This window comes from Chrysemys picta, chromosome 10 (assembly GCF_011386835.1).
Source record: "Chrysemys picta bellii isolate R12L10 chromosome 10, ASM1138683v2, whole genome shotgun sequence".
NCBI classification, from domain to species: Eukaryota; Metazoa; Chordata; order Testudines; family Emydidae; genus Chrysemys; species Chrysemys picta.
In genome coordinates this window covers 7,872,279-7,896,087 of record NC_088800.1, presented here as the reverse complement: position 1 = coordinate 7,896,087, position 23,809 = coordinate 7,872,279, and the positions used below count along the sequence as shown (strand labels likewise).

At 45.8% G+C, this 23,809-nt stretch overlaps 1 protein-coding gene across 1 annotated transcript in view; it reads left to right on the top strand.

The window, feature by feature from the left end:
- The first annotated feature begins 16,727 nt into the window (after positions 1 to 16,727).
- Positions 16,728 to 23,809, top strand: part of ALDH1A3 (aldehyde dehydrogenase 1 family member A3) — a 48,799-nt gene continuing 41,717 nt past the window's right edge. The window contains 2 exon segments of the mRNA XM_005294826.3: positions 16,728 to 16,903; positions 21,606 to 21,710. Coding sequence (XP_005294883.1) covers positions 16,805 to 16,903; positions 21,606 to 21,710 — 204 coding nt within the window. The 5' untranslated portion in view covers positions 16,728 to 16,804.

The following is a 23,809-nucleotide window of genomic DNA, read 5'->3' as shown; positions in this document are numbered from 1 at the left end:
ATTTTACACCCGTGTGACTCCACTGAGCCAAATTCCAGCCTCATTTACATGGGTATAAATCTGGAGTAACTTAATTGCCTATTGGAGTTACTCCAGACCTGTGCCGGCTTCACTGAGAGCAGGCTTTAGCTCACTAACTTCAGCAGAGTCTCTCCTGTTTTACCGCCAAGTAAAGGAGTTAACAGGACAGAATTTGCCCCTCTTGATTGTTCAAAGAAGGGCTTTTACTCACTTGTCAGTGAGGAGAGTCCAGAAGACAGAGATCTCATCATTCTGGGCCCCATCTAAGCATTGTAAAGGAGTCACTGAGTGTATTATGGCTGCTCCAAACAGAAACTTGCACCAAAATAACTATAATGAATAATCTTTTGTTATTTCAGTGCAAGGGTGTCTGTAATTTCAGAATAAAAGTGTCCTGCTTTGTTTTAGCCTGTGTGTGTGTGTGTGTATATATGTGTGTGTGTGTATGTGTATATATATATATATATATATATATATATATATATATATATATATATATATAGAACTCTTTTTTTTGGTGTGTGTGACAGTCTTCAGTGCCAAAAAGGTGTGGTTTTAATATCCTATCTATCTTGCTGTAAAAGCCTAGTGGAGGCAAGTTGCAGATAATTTTTATGTCTGTGCAGCTAATTGAAGTCAACACTATAACCTACACCTCGGGTGGCCCTTGACTAGCTACATTTGTGTGTAGACACAAGCCCTGAGATCTAGTAATCAGCTCCTCTGATTCTAGCTTGGAATGTCTGAAGATGATGCAGTTGAACCTGATGCACAAGGAAGGAGGATGGTCCCATGGTCAGGGCACAAGCCAAAGACTTGGGTTGGTGTCCCTGCTCTCCCAGGGTATGTTTGCACAGAGATTAAAATACCCATGGCTGGCCCCGGTCAGCTGACTCTGGTTCTGGGGGCTGAAAAATTGCTGTGTAGAAGTTTGGGCTCAGGTTGGGACCCTGTGAGGGTGAAGAGTCCAGGCTCCATCCAGAGCCTAGATGTCTACACAGTGATGTTTAGCCCTGTGAGCCAGGCCGTAGGTCTTTTATCCCTACGTAGACATACCCCCAGAGGCTTCCTGTGTGATCTTGAGCAAGTTGCTTAGTCTTGAACCTAAGCTATAGCCCAGCACAGAGCTACTTTCCCTGAGGCCTTGTCTACACCAGACATTGCTATTGTGGAAGGAATTAAACCTATCCTGTTCCAATCCAGTCTGCATGCTCTAGATCACTCTGCTTTTGTAAAGGAAATCAAAGAACCTTGGCTGCTGCCACTGAAGTCAGCGGCATATTAACTTCAAGGAGAACAGCATCAAGCCTTTCTCTAGACTAGGGGTCGGCAATCTTCAGCACGCAACTCGCCAGGGTAAGCACCCTGGAGGGGCGGGCCGGTTTGTTTACCTGCTGCGTCTGCAGGTTCGGCGGATCATGGCTCCCACTGGCCGTGGTTCACTGCTCCAGGCCAATGGGGGCGGCGGGAAGCAGCGCAGGCCGAGGGATGTGCTGGCTGCCACTTCCCGCACCCCCATTGGCCTGGGATGGCGAACCGCGGCCAGTGGGAGCTGTGATCCGCCGAACCTGTGGATGCGGCAGGTAAACAAACCGGCCTGGCCCACCAGGGTGCTTACCCTGGCGAGCCACGTGCCAAAGGTTGCCAACCCCTACTCTAGACACACAACTGCAGTATCCTTTTGTTCAGTTTCTTTATCTGCAGAAGCAGATACGCTGAGCTTCATTGGTACCTAGACATTAGGGCTCAGATCCTCAGGTATTTAGGCTCCTAAATTCCACTGAAATCAATAGACGTTAGGAGCCTGAAGACCTGGGTGGATCTGGGCCTCCCTGACTTTTATTTCTTTAATTGTTTTAATACGACACACCTGCCAGGACAGAAGCCAAAACCCAGAGTGTGCCTATTTCCCGGCACAGAGCAAGTCAATTTAGGGTGAGCTCATTGACTCCTGCACGTCATTTGGGCCACTTAGAATGAGGGTTGTTTTACTAAATGGTGATTCAGTGTTGAATGGTCTCCCTGGAGCATTGTGCAAACGCCTTCCTCCTTCGGGGAAGATGCAGTTAACATAAGAATGGCCGTACTAGGTCAGACCAAAGTCCATCTAGCCCTATATCCGGTCTCTGACAGTGGCCAGCACTAGATCTTCAGGGGAAGTGTGCAGAACGGGGCAATTTTGGAGCGCTCCACCTGGTCTTCCCCTCCTGGCTTCTTGCAGTCAGAGGTTTAGGGTTGCCTGAGAATGAGGTACATCCCTGACCTTCTTGGCTAATAGTCATTGATGGATCCATCCTCTATGAACTTATCTAGTTCTTTATTTAACCCAGTTATATTGTTGGCCATCGCAACATCCCCTGGCAATGAGTTCCATAGGTTATTTGTGTGCTGTGTGGAAAAAGTATTTCCATATGCTTGTATTAACCCTGCTACCTATTAATTTCATCGGGTGACCCCTTGGTTTTGTATTGTGGGAAAGGGCAAATAACACTCCTGTAGTCACTTTTTTGACAGTATTCATGATTTTATAGACTTCTATCATATCGCCCCTTGGTGGCCTCTTTTTCAAGCTGAACAGCACTGATCTTTTTAGCCTCTTTGTACGGAAGCCGTTCCTACCCTTGATCATCTTTGTTCTCTGAATCTTTTCCAGTTCCACTATGTCCCGTTGCCAAAAGGATAATCAGAACTGGGCACGGTAGTCAAGGTGTGGGCACGTCGTGGATTTCCATAGCGGCATTATGATATTTTCAGTCTTATTGTCTATCCCTTTCCTAAGAGTTCCTAGCATTCGGTTAGCCTTTTTGACTGTTGCTGCACATTGAGAATTCTCACCCAACGGAGGGAGTGCTGGAGGAGGTGTGAGATTTGGCAGCCCCACACCAGGCCTTTACACTAACACATAGGTTTTACTGGCTTGAGCAGCAAGACATCATCCCTGTATAGGGTGACCAGACAGCAAATGTGAAAAATCGGGACAGGGGTGGGGGATAATAGGAGCCTATTTAAGAAAAAGACCCCAAAATCGGGACTGTCCCTATAAAATCGGGACATCTGGTCACCCTATCCCTGTACCTGGGGAGGGTTTTCACTCCAGCTGACCCTGAGGTTTGGACAGCGAGCGTCCCAAATCCTCACAGGTAAACAGGTGTCTAAATCGATTGCAGTGGGAGGTAGGCACTGAAATACGGCCTTCGAGGCTCTGAAACGGTATTCAGTGCTCAGGAGGGTTCTGCAGCACTGGCAAGCTGCTCTCTCTGAGGTGCGGCCCAGTATTTCAAAGGTTTATCTTTCCTGACGGGTAAATCCGGCGCAGGAACAATAATCAAATGGCTTCTTCAGGCGGATGAATCTGTTTGCTGATTGTTTCGTAAGCAAAGTCCCCATTTCAGCCAGCCCCTGAGAAAGGGGTCTTGTCTCCTTGTATAGAGAGCACATTTTAATGCCAGAGCTTCACCTTTCCTTTATTTCTTTTGAGGGGGACAGAAATCCTCCCTGAAGTTTATCCTGAATCCCAACCCATTTTAAGGGGCAGCTCCGATACCCTGGCACATTAACAGCAAGTGGTTTCTATGGGCCGGCTTGTGTTTGAAGCAAAGAAGGCATTTCCTTAATAGGCATAAAGACTCTTTCCCTAGCCTCGGTAATAGTGTCCCTCTGCCAGTTCATTCTCATGCCCAGGTTAAAACCAGGAGAGGAGGATGGGGGCAGACATGTATGGAGTAGGAGATCTGGGAAACCATTGGCCATGTCTATACTACAATATTATGTCGACCTAACTCCCACCTCTGCTCCCCAGGAGCGCTCTAACGATTGGATGGTTTGTGTGGGGCATTGTGGGATGGCTCCTGAAAGCTAGTAACAGTCAACGGAAGCAACTCAGTATCTACACTGACTGCGTTGTTGTAACTACATTGACTGTGAGGTGGTGGTACTAAATCCGTGTACAGAGGACTTATGTCAGCAGGAGTGACATGATTTAAGTGAAGGTGCTTCCATGGGTAGGTCGATGCAAGGCAGCTCACATCAACCTAACTGGGTCGTGTTGACCAGCCCTTTGACTATGCTTTGAGGGTGGCTTAAAAATCCGGAAGGGAAGGCGCGTGTGTGCAGGATATGGGGAGGTGGTCTAAAGGGGAATGGAAAATACCTCTCCAAATGCAAAAGAACCAAACTTCACAGGACAGCTAGGGCGTGAATTCCCAATCTGTGAAGAGTTCTCCAGGGATCCGGGATTAGGTGGGACTCTGATGTATCAGACATGCATACCTTGGTTATTTAGGGTGACCAGATGTCCTGATTTTTTTTTTTTTATAGCAACTGTCCTGATATTTGGGGCTTTTTCTTATATAGGTGCCTATTATCCCCCCACCCTCTGTCCAATTTTTCACACTTGCTATCTGGTCACCCTATGGTTATTACACATGCATATGCTGTCTGTGGTGCAGATCTGAGTCCGGTTGATCACATACACGCCCCTTGGGCGCAGCAGGGCTCCATTTCGGCTGGATCCTGGCCTCTGCCTGGCTGGGCACAGCTCCTATGGGGCCTCCCAAAGCCCAGGCCTCTCCAGCCCCTTCTTTCCTCGTTAGGGAAGTGTTGGAAAGTTGCTGAAGTGCGAAATGAGCCTGCGAAAAGCTCGTTGTCCTCATTAAACTTTGACAAGGAGAGTGACAAGAGGCAATGGAGGGGAAACAATGCCACCAGTGTTGGGGACGCAGGCCTGAGCTGGGAAAGCCTTTGTCCCCGGGAACAAAAGCAGTTGTTTGCATGTGTTAAAGTCCATTAAACTTCATCAGACCCAGGTGCAAACACCATCCGCCCCAGAGACCCTCGGAACCCACCCCACCTTCCAAGAGCTGCAGTCAGCGCTAATCAGGGCACCGCTCCCATGGGGCACCGCATCAAAACGGCTCCCTTACAGTGTAAATATTTTGCCCTGAAATGAATTATTGTCACTCTTTCTATCACTCTGCCTTATGGGGCTGGCGAGTGGGGGCACTGAGCGCGCTTGGTGGCCAGGCTGGGGCCTTTGTTAACGAGGCAGGGAGTGGGGGGAAAGGGCCGTCATTAACGTGTGTGTAATATAATCATTTAAAACTGGGTGGGTTTCTCTCTCTCTCTGATGCATCTGAAGAAGTGAGGTTTTTTTACCCACAAAAGCTTATGCCCAAATAAATCTGTTAGTCTTTAAGGTACCACTGGACTCTTTGTGTTTGCTCTCTCTCTGACAAGCCTAGCTGCCTCCCAGGACCTCCTTACTCCCCTCCCTGTAAATGAAAGCAGGGACTTGTACTTTATTATTGCAGGTCACAGTGTTTCCTCTTGTGTTCATTACCCCCACCTAGGAGCGGAAAGAAACAAATCCCAGTGCAGGGTGGGATCATGGAGCCCAATGGACGAGTACTTGGCTTTTAAGTGTTTTATTTACTGGAGCGCCAATTTACAAGGACAGTCATAAAATCATAATGTAGGGGGAAATTATACCTTCACACCCCACCCCCAGAGGACAGGGCTAGGCCTTGAAATGGAAAAGGTAGCAGTAAAAAGAAAACTGGATTAGGCCAGGAAGGGATGAGTTAGGCCCAGAAGGGGAAGAAAATAAATAATATATATTTACTAACTAGAAAGACAAGCACATACACATGAAACAAAATCCCTTGCTTAGTATAAGGCAGATCAATCTTTAAAATCTCCCTGTAATGTTTGTGTTTCATAAGGCAGGAATAATATGTTGTCCAAGAACAAACCATTTCAGGATCACGGTCTGTCCCAAGTGGACTTACTGGTTGGTTTCTGCCCCATTGCTATTTTCAAAGACTCATTTTAGAGGGGTTTGTTTTTTAAATGTGGTGTTAATAACAATTTATTACTGCTGACGAAATTGGGAGACGTGCCTCTTATTTTGCAATTAGACATTAAGGCCCTGATCCAGCAGCAACTTAAGCACATGCTTAACTTTAATGTGAAGTCAATTGGGACTGATCACATGCCTAGAGTTAAGCAGGAAGTGTCGGCAAGATCAGGGCCTGAGAGGGTATCTTCTTTAAGTCTATTTGTTTACCTAATTTAGTCTGATTTTTTTTCTAATTGCATGATTGAAGCAGGCAACGTTCTCCTACGGGAAAACCTGAGACGGGTGAGCTGTCTGCTGCTGCTCACTAATAATGTTACAAAGTCAAATGATTATCCCTGCAACCAGGAATGTTTGCAGCAGCTTGATGTGGGGAGGGAGAAGAGGTAATGGCATTGGGCATGTTGCATTGTAAACTGTTCAGCTGTGCAAGTCTGTGTGTACTGAGGCGTTAATGGAAAATTGTTGGGCACTGGGCCCAGAGCAGATGTGATCATGAATAAGAACGAAGAGGAGCTGAAGGAAAAAGCATATTTTAGGATCCTAAGATCTTAGTAGGCATCCACTGCTTGCAACACTGTGTGCACCTGCCTACAAGGCCTCTTACCACTGTGAGGTGGATAAGTCTAAAATCTATAGCGACATAATCTTTCTATATATAATCTGTATTTGCCTGCAGATAATATGCAGCTAGCTCTTTGCAGGCAAAATAATGCCCTGGTCTAGATTGCTGGATCAATCCAGGAAGTGGTTCCAAACTTCCTTATCATGTTTGCTGTAGTTTCATAGTATGGGCCACTTTGATTGGTTTATAACACGCGTTATCAAGGTTTTTTTTCATTGTGTGCTCCATGTTTTAAGAGCGGTTATCCCATCCCAAGGATAAAATTCACTTCCATGCATGCTCCCACTTCCCCAGAGCCTGGTGCCAGCAAAGACAAGGGCTGGGAGGAGGGAATTAAAGACTCCTTCAGTATGTGAGACGTCGAAAAATTTTGCTATTTTATTCTTTCCCTACCTACTTCACAAAATATTTGTGGGCACCAGAACACCAAAGAGAAGGCCTCTCCTAGTCTTCAGAAAGCATAGCTCAGTGCCTGTGATTTGGTGGAAAGAAGATTATTTTGACCCGATCTGTTGCTTAGTTAGATAAACATGATGTAAATTATAAAGGGCTATTTTGAAAACCAAATGGTTGCTTTGCATTTAGGACTGAGATTAGACGGTCTTGTGTTTTACTACTAGCATCATAGCCATATCTATGTTGTGTCATTGCATCTTCTTACCTTTAGAACACAATTTGTTTTGTTGGGGGAGTAGGGAAACTTTTGCCTTCAGTCATAGAACTATTACAATGGATGCTGGTACATCAGTGGGGTGAAAGAATAAGTGTAGGAAGAACAATGGACCATACAAGTTGATGTCCAACACTGTCTCTTGACCCAGAATGGTGTCCCCTCCATTAGACGCAGCCTGGTTTCCAGCTGATGTAAATCAGCATAGCTACACTGAAGTTGAACTAATTTATCCTACAGTCGATTCCCTAGTCAGCCAGTGGGCCAGGCTTTTATACCAGATTTGCTTCCAGGTATTGCCATTGAAGTTCCCCAGTACCACTGTGGCTAGGTCTACACTACCCGCCTGAATCGGCGGGTAGAAATCGACCTCTCGGGGATCGATTTATCGCGTCCCGTGGGGACGCGACAATCGATCCCCGAATCGGCGCTCTTACTCCACCAGCGGAGGTGGGAGTAAGCGCCGTCGACAGAAAGCCGCAGAAGTCGATTTTGCCGCCGTCCTCACAGCGGGGTAAGTCGGCTGAGATACGTCGAATTCAGCTACGCTATTCACGTAGCTGAATTTGCGTATCTTAAATCGACTCCCCCCTGTAGTGTAGATGTACCCTGTGCTGAGAGAGTGAGGCAGGATCTAGGGGCTTCCTGTCTGTTCCCCTGGATACAAAGCAAGTGAACCTGGAAAACAGCACAAGAGCTGTGACCTGAGTACCCAGGATGCAAGAACCAATTGCAGGCAAAAATCCACCTCAGTAAGATTTAAATGAGAGTGGAAAACATGGGGAAAATGCCTCCCTGAGGTAGTTGGATTTAATCCCAGCAGCCCTTGAGGCACAGATTAGGCCCTGAGACAGCCATGGCAATGCACCGTCCCTTGAAGTGACAGGGACCCGCCCACCAGTGAGCTCACCCTCATGGCCTGGGCAGACAAAACTGACGCACAAAGGTGTGTTCAGGTCTCACTGGCGGCCGCGCGTGAAGAGCAAACGGCGTGCGACCCAGCACCAGGAAGGCAAAGGAGCTAGTGCCGGATGCCCGAGAGGAGATGGGAGAAAAGTGTTGAGAGACGGGGCTCTGCAACAATGCAAAACAACAAAATGAATCCAGAGCTGAAGCTGTCATCCTTAACGCGTCAGGCTATGCCGGAGGTATTGCAGACCTCCGTAAATATTGCTGCGGTGGTTGGACGCAATAGGGTGAGTCAAGCGTGGTGTGGCCTTTATTTTAATAGTCTCTTCCTGTTACATCTACTTCTGACACATCTGTGAACAATTGCGAGCTTACCCATTTTTCACCATCTAGATGGCAGCCTGGGCTTATTGCACTGAGCGTAGGGCTGAGAACCAAAAACACCGGAGTTTGAATCCTGGCTCTGCTTCAGACTTACTGTATGGCTTTGGGTGAATCAATTAGTTTGACCCCATTGGATGCCTTTGACTCCCCCTGACCCAGCCCCAACCTCTCTGGATGAAATTCAAGCACTGGCAAAAATAGACAGGACTCCTGTTGAGCTGAGGGGAGTTGTGGCTGCTTATGCCAGGACTGCATTTGTCCTTCTGTGTCTCGTGTTCCCTATGAGTAAAATGGGGGTGATCATTCTTGCCTTTGTCACAAGGGGATCAATAAACGTTTTTGGATCTCTCTTGAAGGTGAAAAAGTTTTTCTTCTTATGGGTGGCGTTATTAGGGGAGGCTACACACGCTTGGGGCTGGTCAAAGTGCATTATTTTTGCCCATCCTTTCTGTGTCACCAGCTCATGCCCTATATTCATGTTATTTCCAAGCAACCTTTTAAAAGAATGAGTAGCATGCAAAACATCTGCCTTAAACTTATCCCCCCAATATCCATAAATTCACACCAAGAACAAACCAGTTATGACTAAAATACTCTCCCAACAATGGCATAAAAATAGATCATCTCCCTTTATGGTGTGACACACGCGTTGTTTTGTTTTCACTCCATCGGCAGTGACCCACTGGCATGACTTGTTAGATTGCTCTGAAATTTCTTCTTCCTCTTTCTACTTCTCCTCCAGATATTTTGTCCTGCTATAACACTAATACTTGGCACTTCAGCTGAGCAGTCCTGGTAGGCAAAATAAAGACTGAGGGCAATGCATTAATTCTAACAGTGCGCTTTCCATGCTACCAATTTTCTAATGCATTCCCTCTGGCCAGACCTTATCCCGTTAACTTCCTCTACATCTGACCGTAGATGATCAAATCCATCGGGAAGTCACCCACTCGATGGTCCAAATTCTGACGGACAAAACGAGTACATCCATAGCTACCTGGAATGTACAAACTCTAAATAAAAAGAACAGGAGTACTTGTGGCACCTTAGAGACTAACAAATTTATTAGAGCATAAGCTTTCGTGGACTACAGCCCACTTCTTCGGATGCATATAGAATGGAACATATATTGAGGAGATATATATACACACATACAGAGAGCATAAACAGGTGGGAGTTGTCTTACCAACTCTGAGAGGCCAATTAATTAAGAGAAAAAAAACTTTTGAAGTGATAATCAAGCTAGCCCAGTACAGACAGTTTGATAAGAAGTGTGAGAATACTTACAAGGGGAGATAGAGTCAATGTTTGTAATGGCTCAGCCATTCCCAGTCCTTATTCAAACCGGAGTTGATTGTGTCTAGTGTGTCTGAAACTCTAAATAGAGCAGGAAAATTAGCACAGGTAATCAGAGAAATGGACAGAGATAAAACTGACATCCTAAGACTTTGTGAAGTTAGATGGAAAGATCAAGGTCTGATAACATCTGGAGAAAAAACAATGTTCTATTCAGGGGAAACCGAACATGACAGAGGTGTAGGAATCATCAGGAATAGCGCTGCAAAGAAATCACTTCCGAATTGGCAGCCAATATCAGATAAGCTACTGGCAGCTAGATTCCACTGTCGGCCCATTAAGTGAAACATAGTCCAGGCATATGCTCCAACAAATGATGCAGGTGAAGAGGACAAAGAGCAATTCTATACAGAATTGAATGATGTCATGAAAGAAATACCAAACCACGATCTTGTCCTGGTTATGGGAGATTTTAATGCCCAGATTGGAAATGAAAGAAGAAGTTGGGAAACAGTCATCAGCTCACATACAACTGGAACAATGACAGACAATGGCACAAGACTACTTGAATTTTGTGCTGAAAATAATCTTAGCATCTGCAATTCTTTCTTCCAACATAAAAACACACACAAAAAGACAAGGATTTCACCAGATGGGCGTACACACAATGAGATGGACTATATCTGTGTTAGAGGTGGAAAACATCAGTGTTAGACAAGAGTATTCAGAGGAGCAGATATAGGAAGTGATCACTACTTGCTGAAAGCAAACAGCAAATTGAAATTTAAAATGCTCAGAAAGAAAGAACACAGACTCTGATTACTCAATACACAGAAACGACAAGATTACAGGATATGAAAAGAGTACCAGATAGAGGTCAAGAACAGGTTTGAGGCTCTTAAAGATCTTGAAGAAAACAAGTGGAAAAATACTGGGATCTTTTCAAAACAGCTCTGCTAGAAACAGCTGAAAAGATAATTGGTAGAAAGAGGGAGCAATAAAGAACAGTGGAAGAAGAAACATGGAAAATTATAGACAAAAGAAGAAAACCAAAGGTTCTAGTACTACAACATACGACTGAAGGAACAAAACAAACCTACAGGAACTTTGACAAAGCAGTAAAGAAACAAGGCAAAAAAGATAACCGAAATTGGATAGACAGTAAGGCTAATGAAGATGAAGAACAGTCTACACAATCCTGAAACAGTTAACAGGCTATGGATCAAAATTCAGAAGTGTCGCAGTGAAAGGAAAACAAGGAGAATTTTTGAAAACCCAGGAGGAACAAGAAATTAGATGGGTGGACCACTTTGAAGAATGCTAAACCAATTACAAGACTGGAATTTAACAATGATAAACCATTAGACCTAGATATAGATGTATCTGAGGTAAAAATCGAAGTTTAAAAAAAGCATTGCAGAAGCTGAAAAACAACAAGGCACCTGGGTTGGACGGCATTCATCCTGAGATGCTTAAATATGGAGGCGAAGACGTGGAATCGGTCATCTGTTTGCTGTGCAACAAAATATGGATGGAGGAAAAAGTGCCAAAAGAATGGACCCTCAGTATCATAATCAAGTTACCAAAGAAAGGTGATCTGAACAATTGTTCAAATTAGAGGGGAGTAATACTTCTGTCTGTCACAGGAAAAGTATTAGCAGCAGTCCTCCTGAACAGAATGAAAGGGAAGATGGATACCATCCTACATGAACAACAATCTGGATTTAGATAAGGGAAATTGTGCACAGACGCTATTTTCATCCTGAGACGGATTACGAGAACACAATTGAATTCCAAGGCAGTCTTGCCATCAATCTTGTGGACTTTCAGAAGGCATTCGATAATGTAAACAGAGAAACAATGTGGAAAATTGTGGAACAATATGGAATTCTAACAAAATTAATCAACATTATGAAGGCATTCTACGCCAACACAAAATGCTGCATTAAAATGGATTGAGTAAGCCATTCAGCATCAAGACAGGTGTGAGGCAGGGGTGTTTCCTGTCTCCTTTTTTGTTTATGCTAGTCAAAGACTATGGATTAAAACAATATGACCGTGATACAGGTAGCCTAAAATGCAAGAATTCAAGGCTATTTGATTTGGACTTTGCTGATATCACTCGTATCAATGAAGATGCCAACGGACTACAAAAATGCACAAACCAAGTAAAAGAAGTAATGGAGAAGATAGGTTTGAGATGCAATGCAAACAGTGGTTCCCAAACTTGTTCCGCCGCTTGTGCAGGGAAAGCCCCTGGTGGGCCAGGACAGTTTATTTATCTGCCCCGTCCGCAGGTCCGGCCGATCGCGGCTCCCACTGGCCGCGGTTCGCTGCTCCAGGCCAATGGGAGCTGCTGGAAGCAGTGGCCAGTATGTTCCTTGGCCCGCGCCAGCCAAACCTGTGGACACGTCAGGTAAACAACCTGGCCTGGCCCGGCCTGCCAGGGGCTTTCCTTGCACAAGCAGTGGAACAAGTTTGGGAAACACTGAATGCAAAGAAATGTAAAGTCTTTTTAATGGAGACTACAGGGACAGAAATCAAAATAGAAGAAGAAACTGGAGAAGGTGGACAATTTTATGTATCTTGGAAGTACCATCAGCCAAGATGGTACTAGTTCCGAGGAAATAAGAATCGGGAAGGCAAACGCTGCATTTAGAAGACTCAAAAACATCTCCCTCAAGACAAAACTGAATGTGAATTATCGCCATCAGCTCATATATCAGTGAGACATGGCAACTTACCAAGAAAGATATGCTAAAACTGGATGCATTTCATCACAAATGTCTGAGAAGAATATTGGGAATAACATACAGAGATATAGGAAGACACATGAAGTCAGAAAAATGACTGGATAAGGCACCCTCTCCCAAATCCTCTACAAAAGAAGACCTCAGTGACTGGGACATGGGCTCAGAATGGAAAAAGAATGCTTACCATATACCGCCCTTGAATGGAAGCCGGAAGACCGTGAATAACATGGAAACGAACAGTTCTGAACGACATCCAGCACCTCAAATGGGAAGATTTGGAGAGAATGGCAGTTGACCGGCAAGGATGGCAAATGTGGGTAGCCCACCGTGCAGCAAAGCATGGGATGGACTAAGGCAGGGGGTCGGCAACGTTCGGCTCGCCAGGGTAAGCACCCTGGCGGGCCGGGCCAGTTTTATTTACCTGCTGACGCGGCAGGTTCGGCTGATCGCGGCCCCCACTGGCCGCGGTTCGCCGTCCCGGGCCAATGGGGGCGGCGAGAAGCCGTGGCCAGCACATCGCTCACCCGCGCCACTTCTCGCCACCCCCATTGGCCCGGGATGGCGAACCGCGGCCAGTGGGGGCCGCGATCGGCCGAACCTGCCGCGTCAGCAGGTAAATAAAACTGGCCAGGCCCGCCAGGGTGCTTACCCTGGCGAGCCACGTGCCGAACGTTGCCGACCCCTGGTCTAAGGTTAAGGACTGGTCACATAGTCCCATGCCACCTAGTGGCCCAGTTGGAAATTGCAATTTATGGGGGACCAAAAAAATCTTCTTCATAAAATATGCATAACTCTGAGATGGGCCAGCGAGCGCAGGTTTTAGTTTTGTAAAACCAGTCTGAAATAAAGGCTTGTCCAGATCAAATGGACTCCAGATCTGCTCCACCCAAAAGGTCATGGTTTTGTCCAACTTTTGCAACAGGCAAGCTAGGATGATTTTGACTTTGCAAAATCTTGTCAGCCAAGTTTTAGTGATCCCTAATGAAAACTAAGGATAGTTTGGATCCAAGTTCCACGTTCAGTACCACCAAAATTTGGGGATTTCATTGAGATTCTTGCTTTGACCCTTCTCTAGCCTAAATGAGAAGTGACCAGCTCAAAAGTGGTGGATAGTTTATAAATAAATAAATAGTTTCTACCTACATAATTTATTCCATAATTTTCTGTCTGACTCATTTGATGACAGTATTCCCTAAAGTGACACCTACATACCAGGATAGCTGCAACAAAAAAGTGAAAATGTATTTAAAACAATAATATCCCCCACAAATTATTTAGAAATCATGCACCTCTCCACTTGGTTTTTATTATTGCCAGGCATCTGTCCCCTTCAGTATTTGCAGCTCACAAGGGAAATCTGGATAGCGATTTGTGACTAATGTGGCTCTTCTGGCTGTGGAAAATATTATGTTGTGTTACTTATCAGCTTTCACAAACCAAGCCAAGCAGCACCTGACTGGGTTATTACCCGGATGGAAGATCTCAAAGGAAATACAGGAAGTGATGCTTATGATTCATGTTGTAATGCTTTCTCTTCTAAGTCCGTATTAACCATGGGATGGGCATGATGTTATGGGGCCTACTGCCATTGATGGTGCTAATCTTTTGGCCAAGATATAAAAGCAAAATCCTGACTTCTCATGGAGATTCGAGACACCATAAAACATTTTGTAGGGTAACTCTGGTGTCCTGACTCATCTTAATGTGTTCTGTGGAACATTTATTTTATATCTGACAAAAGGAAGTGTGGTGAAGTTTCATTTTGATAGTAAATTTTCCTTGTAGTGTATTTCACATAAGTGCATGTCTCTCTATAAAAAGAACAGGAGTACTTTTCATACCTCTCTTTGTGGATACAGAGGGGGAGGGATAGCTCAGTGGTTTGAGCATTGGTCTGCTAAACCCAGGGTTGTGAGTTCAATCCTCAAGGGGGCTGTTTAGGGATCTGGGGCAAAAATCTGTCTAGTGATTGGCCCTGCTCTGAGCAGGGGGTTGGACTAGATGACCTCCTGAGGTCCCTTCCAACCTTTGATATTCTATGGCTGCTACTCTGAAACCTGTCTCTCTATATACATATATTGACTTGCCCTCAGTATTCATTAAGTCCTGCAAAAACTTACATACATGCCTAATTTTACTTACAGTGAGTGAAGTTATACAACTGGGTAAGCCTTTGCAGGATTCAGCCCCAAATCTGACTCTTTGGACGTGCTCTGAGTCTCTTACAGCTCTTTGAAGGAAAGGACTTCTCCTGATGATCAACTTGCATAATGTTATTGATAGCTTGACCAAGGTGTGATGCGCACACATAATGGCCGATCATCTCCTCAACCGAGTTGCAGCTGAAGGCCCCCGTTCTGGTTCTTTTCAAGTCACTACAGCAAAGCTGCCATTGTCTCAACTAGGACAGGTTTGGGCTTGAAGTCAGACCCAGATAATACAGTGACGCATGTGGGACTTAGGGAATCCAGGTATCATATTAGTCTGGAGTTTTTGTTTAATTTTTCTTTTTCAGTCTCTTTGGAATATTCTTGGGAGGCTTTTTGGTTTGCAGTGTGCAGGTTGGGGGATGGGGGGGAGGAGGGTTGCATAAGTAAAGGGAAGTTGTTTGGTGTGCCAGGGAAGTGAGGGAATTCCAAACAAAGGCAGCATAGAGGAAAGCATGAAGTTGAGGGCAGGAGAAGGATCCAAAGGGGAGAGTGAGCCAGCAGACAGGGATATAGGGCAATTCCCTATACATCTAATGAGGAAGATGCAGCCTTTTTTGTGGGATATGGACACTGTTGCTGAGATCCATGCTATTGTCACCTTGAGAGTAGAGGGCTTCAATGCAAATGGGGTCAGAGTTCCAAGTGGGGCCACACTTGGAAACTGAAGCTAGTGGAGAAATTGAAACTAGCTAGAAGCTCATGATAGGTGGAGCTACCCATCATGGGTATGTATCAGTCAGTTCTCCAGGGTGTGAACAAGCTGCTATTTGGTTTTGGGAGGTGTGACGGTGAGTAGCCTGAGGTTGACTCACCACTCTTGGCAAGTGGCGACTGTCCTTGCATGGGCCAAATTGAGGAGATAATTGGTAAAGGACCGGATGATTAACCAGTTAACCATGTGATTCAGCTGAGGACAGGGAGGAGAAGGGAAGGCCAGAAAAGTGAGATCTGTTGCCCTGGGCCTAAGAAGAAGACAAAAGCCATACGGGGGAGAGAAGGACTTGTATAGCACACTGGAAATAAAGCACTTGCTGTTGAACTTGCCAGCAGTGTGCATGAGGGCTCTTTGTAGCAAGGAACAGAGGGTGAAGGCCCCTTCCCCTTCCCCCCCCCCCCTTGTGACACACACCTTGTGGTTAAGATTTTAGTTTTGACTTAAAGGCATGAATGGCTTGCGATATGCGTACTGGAGAGACCTCCTCCCTGGGCCCTGCAGTCATGCAGGTGCCCAAACTGGATCTTCAGGGTTTGAAATAGGAGCTGCCAACAGGGCCTTCTCCAGAACTCTCTGCCTGCCCTGACTTGATCCAAATAGCCCCAGTCAATACGCTTCCAGGCATCTCTTGAGAGAGGAGTCTCAAAGCTCCTCCCATCTCAGACCCGTGGGGGAGGGATGGGATACCTGTGCCAAGTGCTGAGGTGGTCATTCATATGCTCTTTGGTTGGGATGAGTGTAACTGTTTTCAATGTTGCCAAAACTCTTCGCCTACGCGGCAGCACCCAACCAAGGTGGAAGCTGACCCTGCTCCAAAGACAGTGGCTAAACTTTTAACGGGGGGGAGGGGGAGTTGGTCCCTGGTTGCCCTGAAAGACCGGAGCGACCTAGCTCGTGGGTTCGGGGCCCAGCCACTGCGCTGCATGTTCCAGGCTTGCTCTTGGACCTATGCAATTTTATTAGTAGGTTAATTTGATATCAAATCCTCCCCCCTTCCCTTTATATCTCACAGGGAGGATCCATCCCCTGTGGCCATGCAGCTGACCTCCCCAGAGGACCCCCCGGCTCAGTGAGACACTTACAATCCCCCTCCTTGTTTGAGCCCGGCCCTCATTCCTAGGGCCACAGCGTGGGCCAGCTGCAGCTGCTGGAGGGACCGGGAGCCGGCGCGGTGCGCCCCCGGGGGAAGCTGTACCTGCCCCGCCGCGCGGGGCCCGGGGATGGAGGGGGCGTGGCCTGGGCGGCCAGCGGAGCCAATGGGCGCTCGCCGGCCGGGAGCCCTTAAAGGCGGCGCCGCCGGGCTGTCAGCCGCAGAGGCAGGGCTGGCAGCGGGGCAGCCGGAGCGCGGCGCTCGCTCCCGTCGCGCGATGGCTGCGATGAACGGCGCGGTGGAGAACGGGCAGCCGGACAAGAAGCCGCCCGCGCTGCCTCGGCCCGTGAGGAACCTGGAGATCCGGCACAGCAAGGTAAGCCGGGCCCGGGCACCCCGCGCACCTGCCGCCGGGCTGGGGCTGGAGCTGGGGCTGGAGCGGAGCCCTGCGATCCGTTATCCGCACCGCCCGCTGCGCTGCGCTGCGCTCTGCCTGCCCGAGGTGCCTGGCAGGAGCCCCGCACTCTGCCCGGGCGCGGGGTGTCCCCAGGCAGCAGCGTGTCCCGCAGCAACAGCGCCCTGGGAAAGGGGAACCCCTCTTCCCCCCCCCGAGAGGAGGGACTCCGCTAAATCCAGAGAGACCCAACTGCACAGCCCCCCTCGGGAGACTCTCTCTTCTCGCCAGGATTCAGGGTGCCTGGCTGGAACCAGGTGATGACCAATCAGATTGATTGGCCAATCTGGTCAGCAGCCAACAGTGATTTAAAAAAAACCAACACCTAAATGTCCAAATCAACGTAAGCTGACTTTAAACTCCTACATCTCCAACGCAGAATGCACTGGGGCCTGGTCCTGCATCCCCTAAATCCATATTGGATCCCAGGGGAGCGCTAGGTGCTTCAGGAACGCAGGGTCTGACCTCTCAGGCAAGAAACTTAGTTCTGTGCACCTCTTTATTGTATTATGTCAACAATCCTAGTCAAGAGTAAATGGGGGAAATTAGGTCATTTCCTCCTCAAAACCTGAGTTTGCGAAAACTTTCCCTGCTTTGTTATAACTCTTCTGTGTTTGGAGTCCCGCTCCTACAGAAAAGTGTTGCGCTTCCCATTGTTGCAGGATACATCTGTCTAGTACTTTTAATTAACAGCAGATTTTTTTTCCCCACTGTCTGCTGTGATTCAGAGGCTCAGTTACATCCTCATTGATCATGCAGTGTTTAATTTCTTTTTCTTTTTAAGCTTGATGTTCCACCACCTCAGTCTGTGCTCTTTTTTATTTTAACAGACTGGAAGTTTATTCTGGTATTTGTAGCAAGTGGAGAAAGGTGTCAGTTCTAGGAGTGATACAAAAAAGTGCATGTCACTGGACTTATCCTGCCTACGCAGACATGTCAACTGCAGGAAATCAAATGAAATAGATTTTTTTTGGGGGGGTGTTCCCCTCCCAACGTTTGATTTAGCAATTTCTGCTACAAGTTGAAGGTGTTATAGTTTTCCTCTTTTACATATTAGACTCACTTCAGCACCAAATAAAGGTGCCTCTGTGTATTCCTGAATTTGTACTACTTAGTCACCCTGTTCTCCAGGATTTTGCTATCGAAGAAAATGGTTTTTGTACTGAATATGGACATAATGTGTCATCCTGGGTCACTAACAGGGTGATGCCATGTTCCCAAATTAGTATGTTGGGCTTACAAGAGCCAGTCCTCCAAGATATGGAGCACTTCTTGGGAACTGAGAGGACTCAGCAGTTTCCATTGAAGTCAGATCTGGATAGAGTGAAGCTGTGAAGAGGATTTAAAAAAAAAACTTCCTTTAAAACAGTTTTTTTTTTTCCCCCTGTGGATTCAGTCCTGTTTCCATTGTGGATACTGGGGGGTTTGCATTGGCTTCATTGATGGCAGGATCAGACCCTATATTTATAGTATAGGAAAGGGAATTGGGAATCAATGGTGCAAGGTTCAGAATGCCCTCGGTTTCTACCAGAGGCACTAGGAGTGAAGGGTGCTCTGAAACGTTTAGGATCAGACCCAAAATTGCTGGTTGCGCTGATCTTACCCCTTTCAAAATGTTTGATTTTTACACTTGAAAAAAGCTCCTGGTATCCTTGCTAAAGTCAGGGCTTCAGTGTAAAAACACACAACCAAAAGTCCAGTCAGCTCTTATGTGATCAATAGAGCTTCCCTTTAAAACGCCTTGGTTATCCCAAGCCACTGAAATGTAAAACTTCCAAAGCCCTTGTTAGAAGGCTCCTGGTTTTCCTACTTTGTTCTTGATATTCAAGACATCTGCTCATTGCTGGTTTCTAAGGCAGAGTTGAGAGTCATTGCAGACATCAACATCTTTTTTTAGGAATTGTCACATTGTGGTAGTTAACCCCCTATGTTGTATTCACCAGTATCCTAACACACCGGTTCCTGTAGTGGAGGGACTCTTCAGGTTTATGCTGCGCTATTGACATATGACCTTTACTTTGCTAATTTCAACTATGTGGCTGAACTAAACTGGCTAGTGGGGTTTAGCATGTTTTAATTAATATAAAATAATTCAAGCTTCCTACGTTATATAAAAGAGATCATTATAATTTGTCCCTCAGCTGCAAGAGGACAAATAAAGCTGAACTGCATTAATTTCTCAAGTTGAATGTGATCCAGGTACACACCGAATGAACCAAATTTGATTAGCTATTTATTAATAATTTGTCAGCAGATAAGCCTTCTTCTTAAACCAGTTTTCCTTACCTTGCTTTTTAAAAGCTGAGCTTTCTGCTAACCTGGAACTTGCATCTTCTGCTGCTGGTTTCGGAGTGGCATAATGTGACTTTAGATAGACTTTTATTAACTTCACTGGCGGTTGTGTGTGAGATGGGTGTGGAGAATAGGACCCCTAAAGATGTCTACACAATCAAATAGACTGTCTCAAAAGTGGAAAATGTTAATTAGAGTACAAGTTCTGCTTCTGGTTTGATGCTCAGAACACATCATCTGATGAGGAAAATTATGGGCAATATTAAGCTTAGAATGATGATAAATACACATCTATGGGGGTATTCTGCAAACTCTATCGACTTGTCCCAGATGTTTGCAGCTGTCTCCCAACAGCACTCATCCCTCTAAAGTGAGAATATTATTTTCAGTTCTACTAGTTATTGGATTGGGGAAATTGTTTCAAGATCAAGTCTTGTATTGATCAGCATGCTTTTATGAAGCAACGATCGCTCACAAATGATCTTTCTATAATGTCCCTAGAGATGAACATGAAAGAGAGTGCGGTGATGATCCATGTAATACATGCAGAGTGACTTCTTATGGAAGACCCAAGCTTAGTTGTATGAAACTGAAAAGAATCTTGGCGATTCTGTCTGTCACCTTGAGTCCGCCATTCGCTAGAGTGATTTCATCCTTTCTCCAGCTCCCTCATCCATAATTAATGCTAACACATAGATGCAGCAAAATGGTGCCCCATTCATTAGTAGCTGTAAACATTCCATTGTCATTTCATGGGCTTCCCTCCCCTGTATCTCTCAAGTTTGCAGTGAAATGTTCCTCATTTTAGATCCAAATTTGCCTTTGTCGTCCATAAACCTGCTCACACTTACCGTTTTAAAATGTTTGCATCCAAAGTGCTGGATTGTAATTTGTGAGCTCCAGGCTACTTAAAACTTCCCGGGCGCAAAAACTTCATTTTGGAGTTATCACACTGAGTTTTGTAATCGTGACACCTCTGTCCTCCCCTCCCCCCCCCCGCCCCCCAAACAGTGAAAATCCACCAGGATAGGTGGATCTAAAAATCAACTTTCAGATGAGTTCGCATCTAGGCAGCTTCCTCCAATATGTGCTGCACGTGCTTTGGAGAAGCATTCAGAGAAAAATATTTATTTATTATGATACTAATGTTAAGGAGTAATTGTTTTGAAATGGGCAAGAAAAGAAACCCATGAGATCCAATTCAATGGGAGTTTTGAGTGTGCAAAGACTGCAGGATTGGTTGGGTTTTGTTTTTTCTTTTTCATTGTGGGACTGAATTCTAGCATGAGCTGATGTGCCAATAGACTTGTACGTTGCATTGGAAAGGTGAAACACTTTTCTTCAAATAAAATAATTTACTAGCTTGCAAAGATTAACCAGGGCTCATTATCTAAAGACTGTGTTTAATCTCATTTGATTTATTCTCATTTATTTATCATTAATAAAAGCATCATCAGATAGTGTCAAGCTGGGTCAGAATAGCGCAGATGCGTGTTGAATTGATCAATTATATACTGGTGACTATGCACAGTTTATATTAAATATCAAAATTTTAATCATTTAAAAAGTATTTGAATGCATTTTTTGTTACGACACTATTTGGGACTCTATTTGTCCTCACTATAGAAAGGCTTATGGTTTGGTTTTTTTGTGTTTTTTTTTTTTTTTTTTTTTTAATTTTCATTTAAGAATAAATTGCCGTAGACACAACTTTTCCAATTGATATTGACAAAGACAAAAGACTGGCAAAGTGCTAGGGGCGTTTGTGAGTAAGGACTTCTTGGGTGAGGTAGCATTGCAAGATTGGGTCCATACTGCACATTCACTGGTGGAAAATACTAATGGAGAAACCACTGGTGAGTAGCCCAAATAAGCAACATTAGCAGCATATACCCAACATCTTTGATGTTCGTGCTTTGTACAGCAGAAGGAGCTGTGGTGCTTGAAATATGTAGATTTCTCTTGGTGTCTGCTTGCCATACCCAAGGATATGGGTTTGAAATACACCCTGGCTATTTCACAAGTCTAAATCCCATGAATTACACTGTGTGGACCTGATCCTGCATTCTTTGGTCAATCAAAACTGACTTCACTGGATCTTTATGTACATGTACTTCCCTTGGTTTGGTTTTTCTGACTGCCAATTAAAAACGGAAACAGCCGTTAACATTAGGGCCTAACCCTGCAAAGGTGCTAAATGCTCTTGACTCCCTTTGGCTTCAGTGGGTTCTCTACTCCTTGCAGGATCAGGCCCATAGAGAGACCTACTTGAGCCTCCACGTGGTAGTACATGTGTGTTTGCTATTTTTTTTTTCTTTTTGACCCCTGTTAGATATTTATTAACAACGAATGGCACGAATCCATGAGTGGAAAGAAGTTTCCCACATATAATCCCTCAACGGCTGAGAAAATCTGTGATGTAGAGGAAGGTGATAAGGTAAGTTTCTCTGAGTGACAGATCAGGAAAGCGTTCTGGGTACGTTCTTGGTTTTGCCACAAAATGTGGTTGGCCCAGCTGCAGGTTTAAAGCCTGTGGTAGCTAAACATTTCGCAGGGCCGGCTCCAGGCACCAGTTTACCAAGCAGGTGCTTGGGGTGGCCACTCTGGAGAGGGGCAGCCCGTCCAGCTGTTCGGCGGCAATTCCGCAGATGGTCCCTCACTCCAGCTCGGAGCCAAGGACCTCCCGCCGAATTGCTGCCGCAGATCGCGATCGCAGCTTTTTTTTTGTGCCGCTTGGGGCGGCAAAAACCCCTGGAGCCGGCCCTGACATTTTGGCAAGCTTGTTCAAACGGATTAGAGAGAATCAATTACGTCCCACGCCGCTAGAATCATGAGAGTTGCTTCTTTGCTAAGAATGGCGATTACTATAACGATTTTAACCAAATCTTAGGCATGATCCCAAGTATTGTTTGCACGGTTTAGAAGTAAGTGATTAAACAACTACTGCCCCACTGCAGCCCTTTTTTTGGTCACTTATTTGATGTAATTCAGCTCCCCCTCCCTCCAACTTGCAAATGCTTTACACACCTGCTTAGCTTTGCACATAGGAGCAGGCTCAGGGATTTCAGTGGGTTTACTCACATGTGTAAAACGAAGCCTTTGCAGAGTTGGGGACGGAGATTGAGACCAAAGAAGGAACGCACATTTATTTTTAAAGATCCTCTTAGGGCCACTTTTTAAAAACAAACCTTCTTGGATTCTGGTCCCTTCTCAGTGAATCTGCAACAGTCCCATTAAAGGTGATGATCAGTCAAACCAAAGGATGAATGAGTGCTCAATATTTGATATAAGTGTCAAGAACTCCATAGTCCATGCCTTGTGCACAGGGCCGGATTAACCATTACGCAGCCAGGGCCAGGTGGGGCGGGGGAAGAACGAGCTTGCTCATGTAGCAGCCCCCTGTGGCTTGGAAGGAGCTCAGCTGGCAGCAGGAACACACTGCCAGGTATCCGGTTAACACTGGTGACCGGACACTAAAAATCCGGTTACCACAGGAACCTGTGCCAGCCATGGGTGTAGATTGAGCAGGCACTGGGGAATGTTGCAATGTTGATCCTCATGCGGATAAGCACTCCACTAGCTAGGAGGGAGGAAGCCTAAGAGAAGGACAGCATAGCATCCCTCGTGTTAACTCTTACTCAGAAGTATGTTTGAAGAATTGAGTGTCGAGAGAGTAGAATAAACTTGTTAATTTTACACAAATAATATGTAAATATGCAGAGAAATGTTTGAGGCCTTCATAATTTTTTTTTGCAATATAGCATTCATACTTAAGCTCTTCCCTCCCATTAGCGTTTAGCCCCTCGGAACCGTAATCCAGCCCTGCTTGTGCACACAAACCTCTGACTGGAGTCAGTGGCACTAGTAGACCTGCCTTCTACCCATACCACAACTCCTCACAAACATGGGCCTTGTGGACGTGCGGTAGGAGGAAGGACAGGTCCAAGAACTTGCCTTTCTCCATCTGATGACTGGAAGGCTCTCCTGTCACCGTTGTTAGTGATGAGGCCTTACCCTCACGTTGTGGAACGAAGTCCCCTCCATATCAGCGGTGGGATGGGGAATGCTTGACCACAGAGGTGATGATACACACTGTGCTTAAAACTACACACCCTGGTTCTCGGACAGGAAAACTGACGGGGCAAAGGTTCTTTGTTAGAAGAATGCCCCTGCCCATACCAATGACATCCCCATGGACCATAATGCTATAACAGGGTTGCCACTTCTGCAGTGCAAAAAACCAGAATGTCTCCAGGTTTCCCAGAAAGCTACCACCAGTAAAAGGAATGATCCTGGGAAAACCTGGGCAGGTGGCCACCCTAGCTATATATGGAAATGGGGTGGAGTCTATGATTCTGTCCTAGGGAAGAGGGCAAGCCTAGGTAGTGGTGCAAGCTCATAACCTGCTTAATGCACCCACATCCAGGGAGAAGGACCCCTTGGAATAAGCAGCAGCCTTCATGCCTGATGTCCAGAAGACTTGGACTGTCCATGCACAATGCAGCAGTGGAGGCAATTGTAAAGTGGCCAGATAAT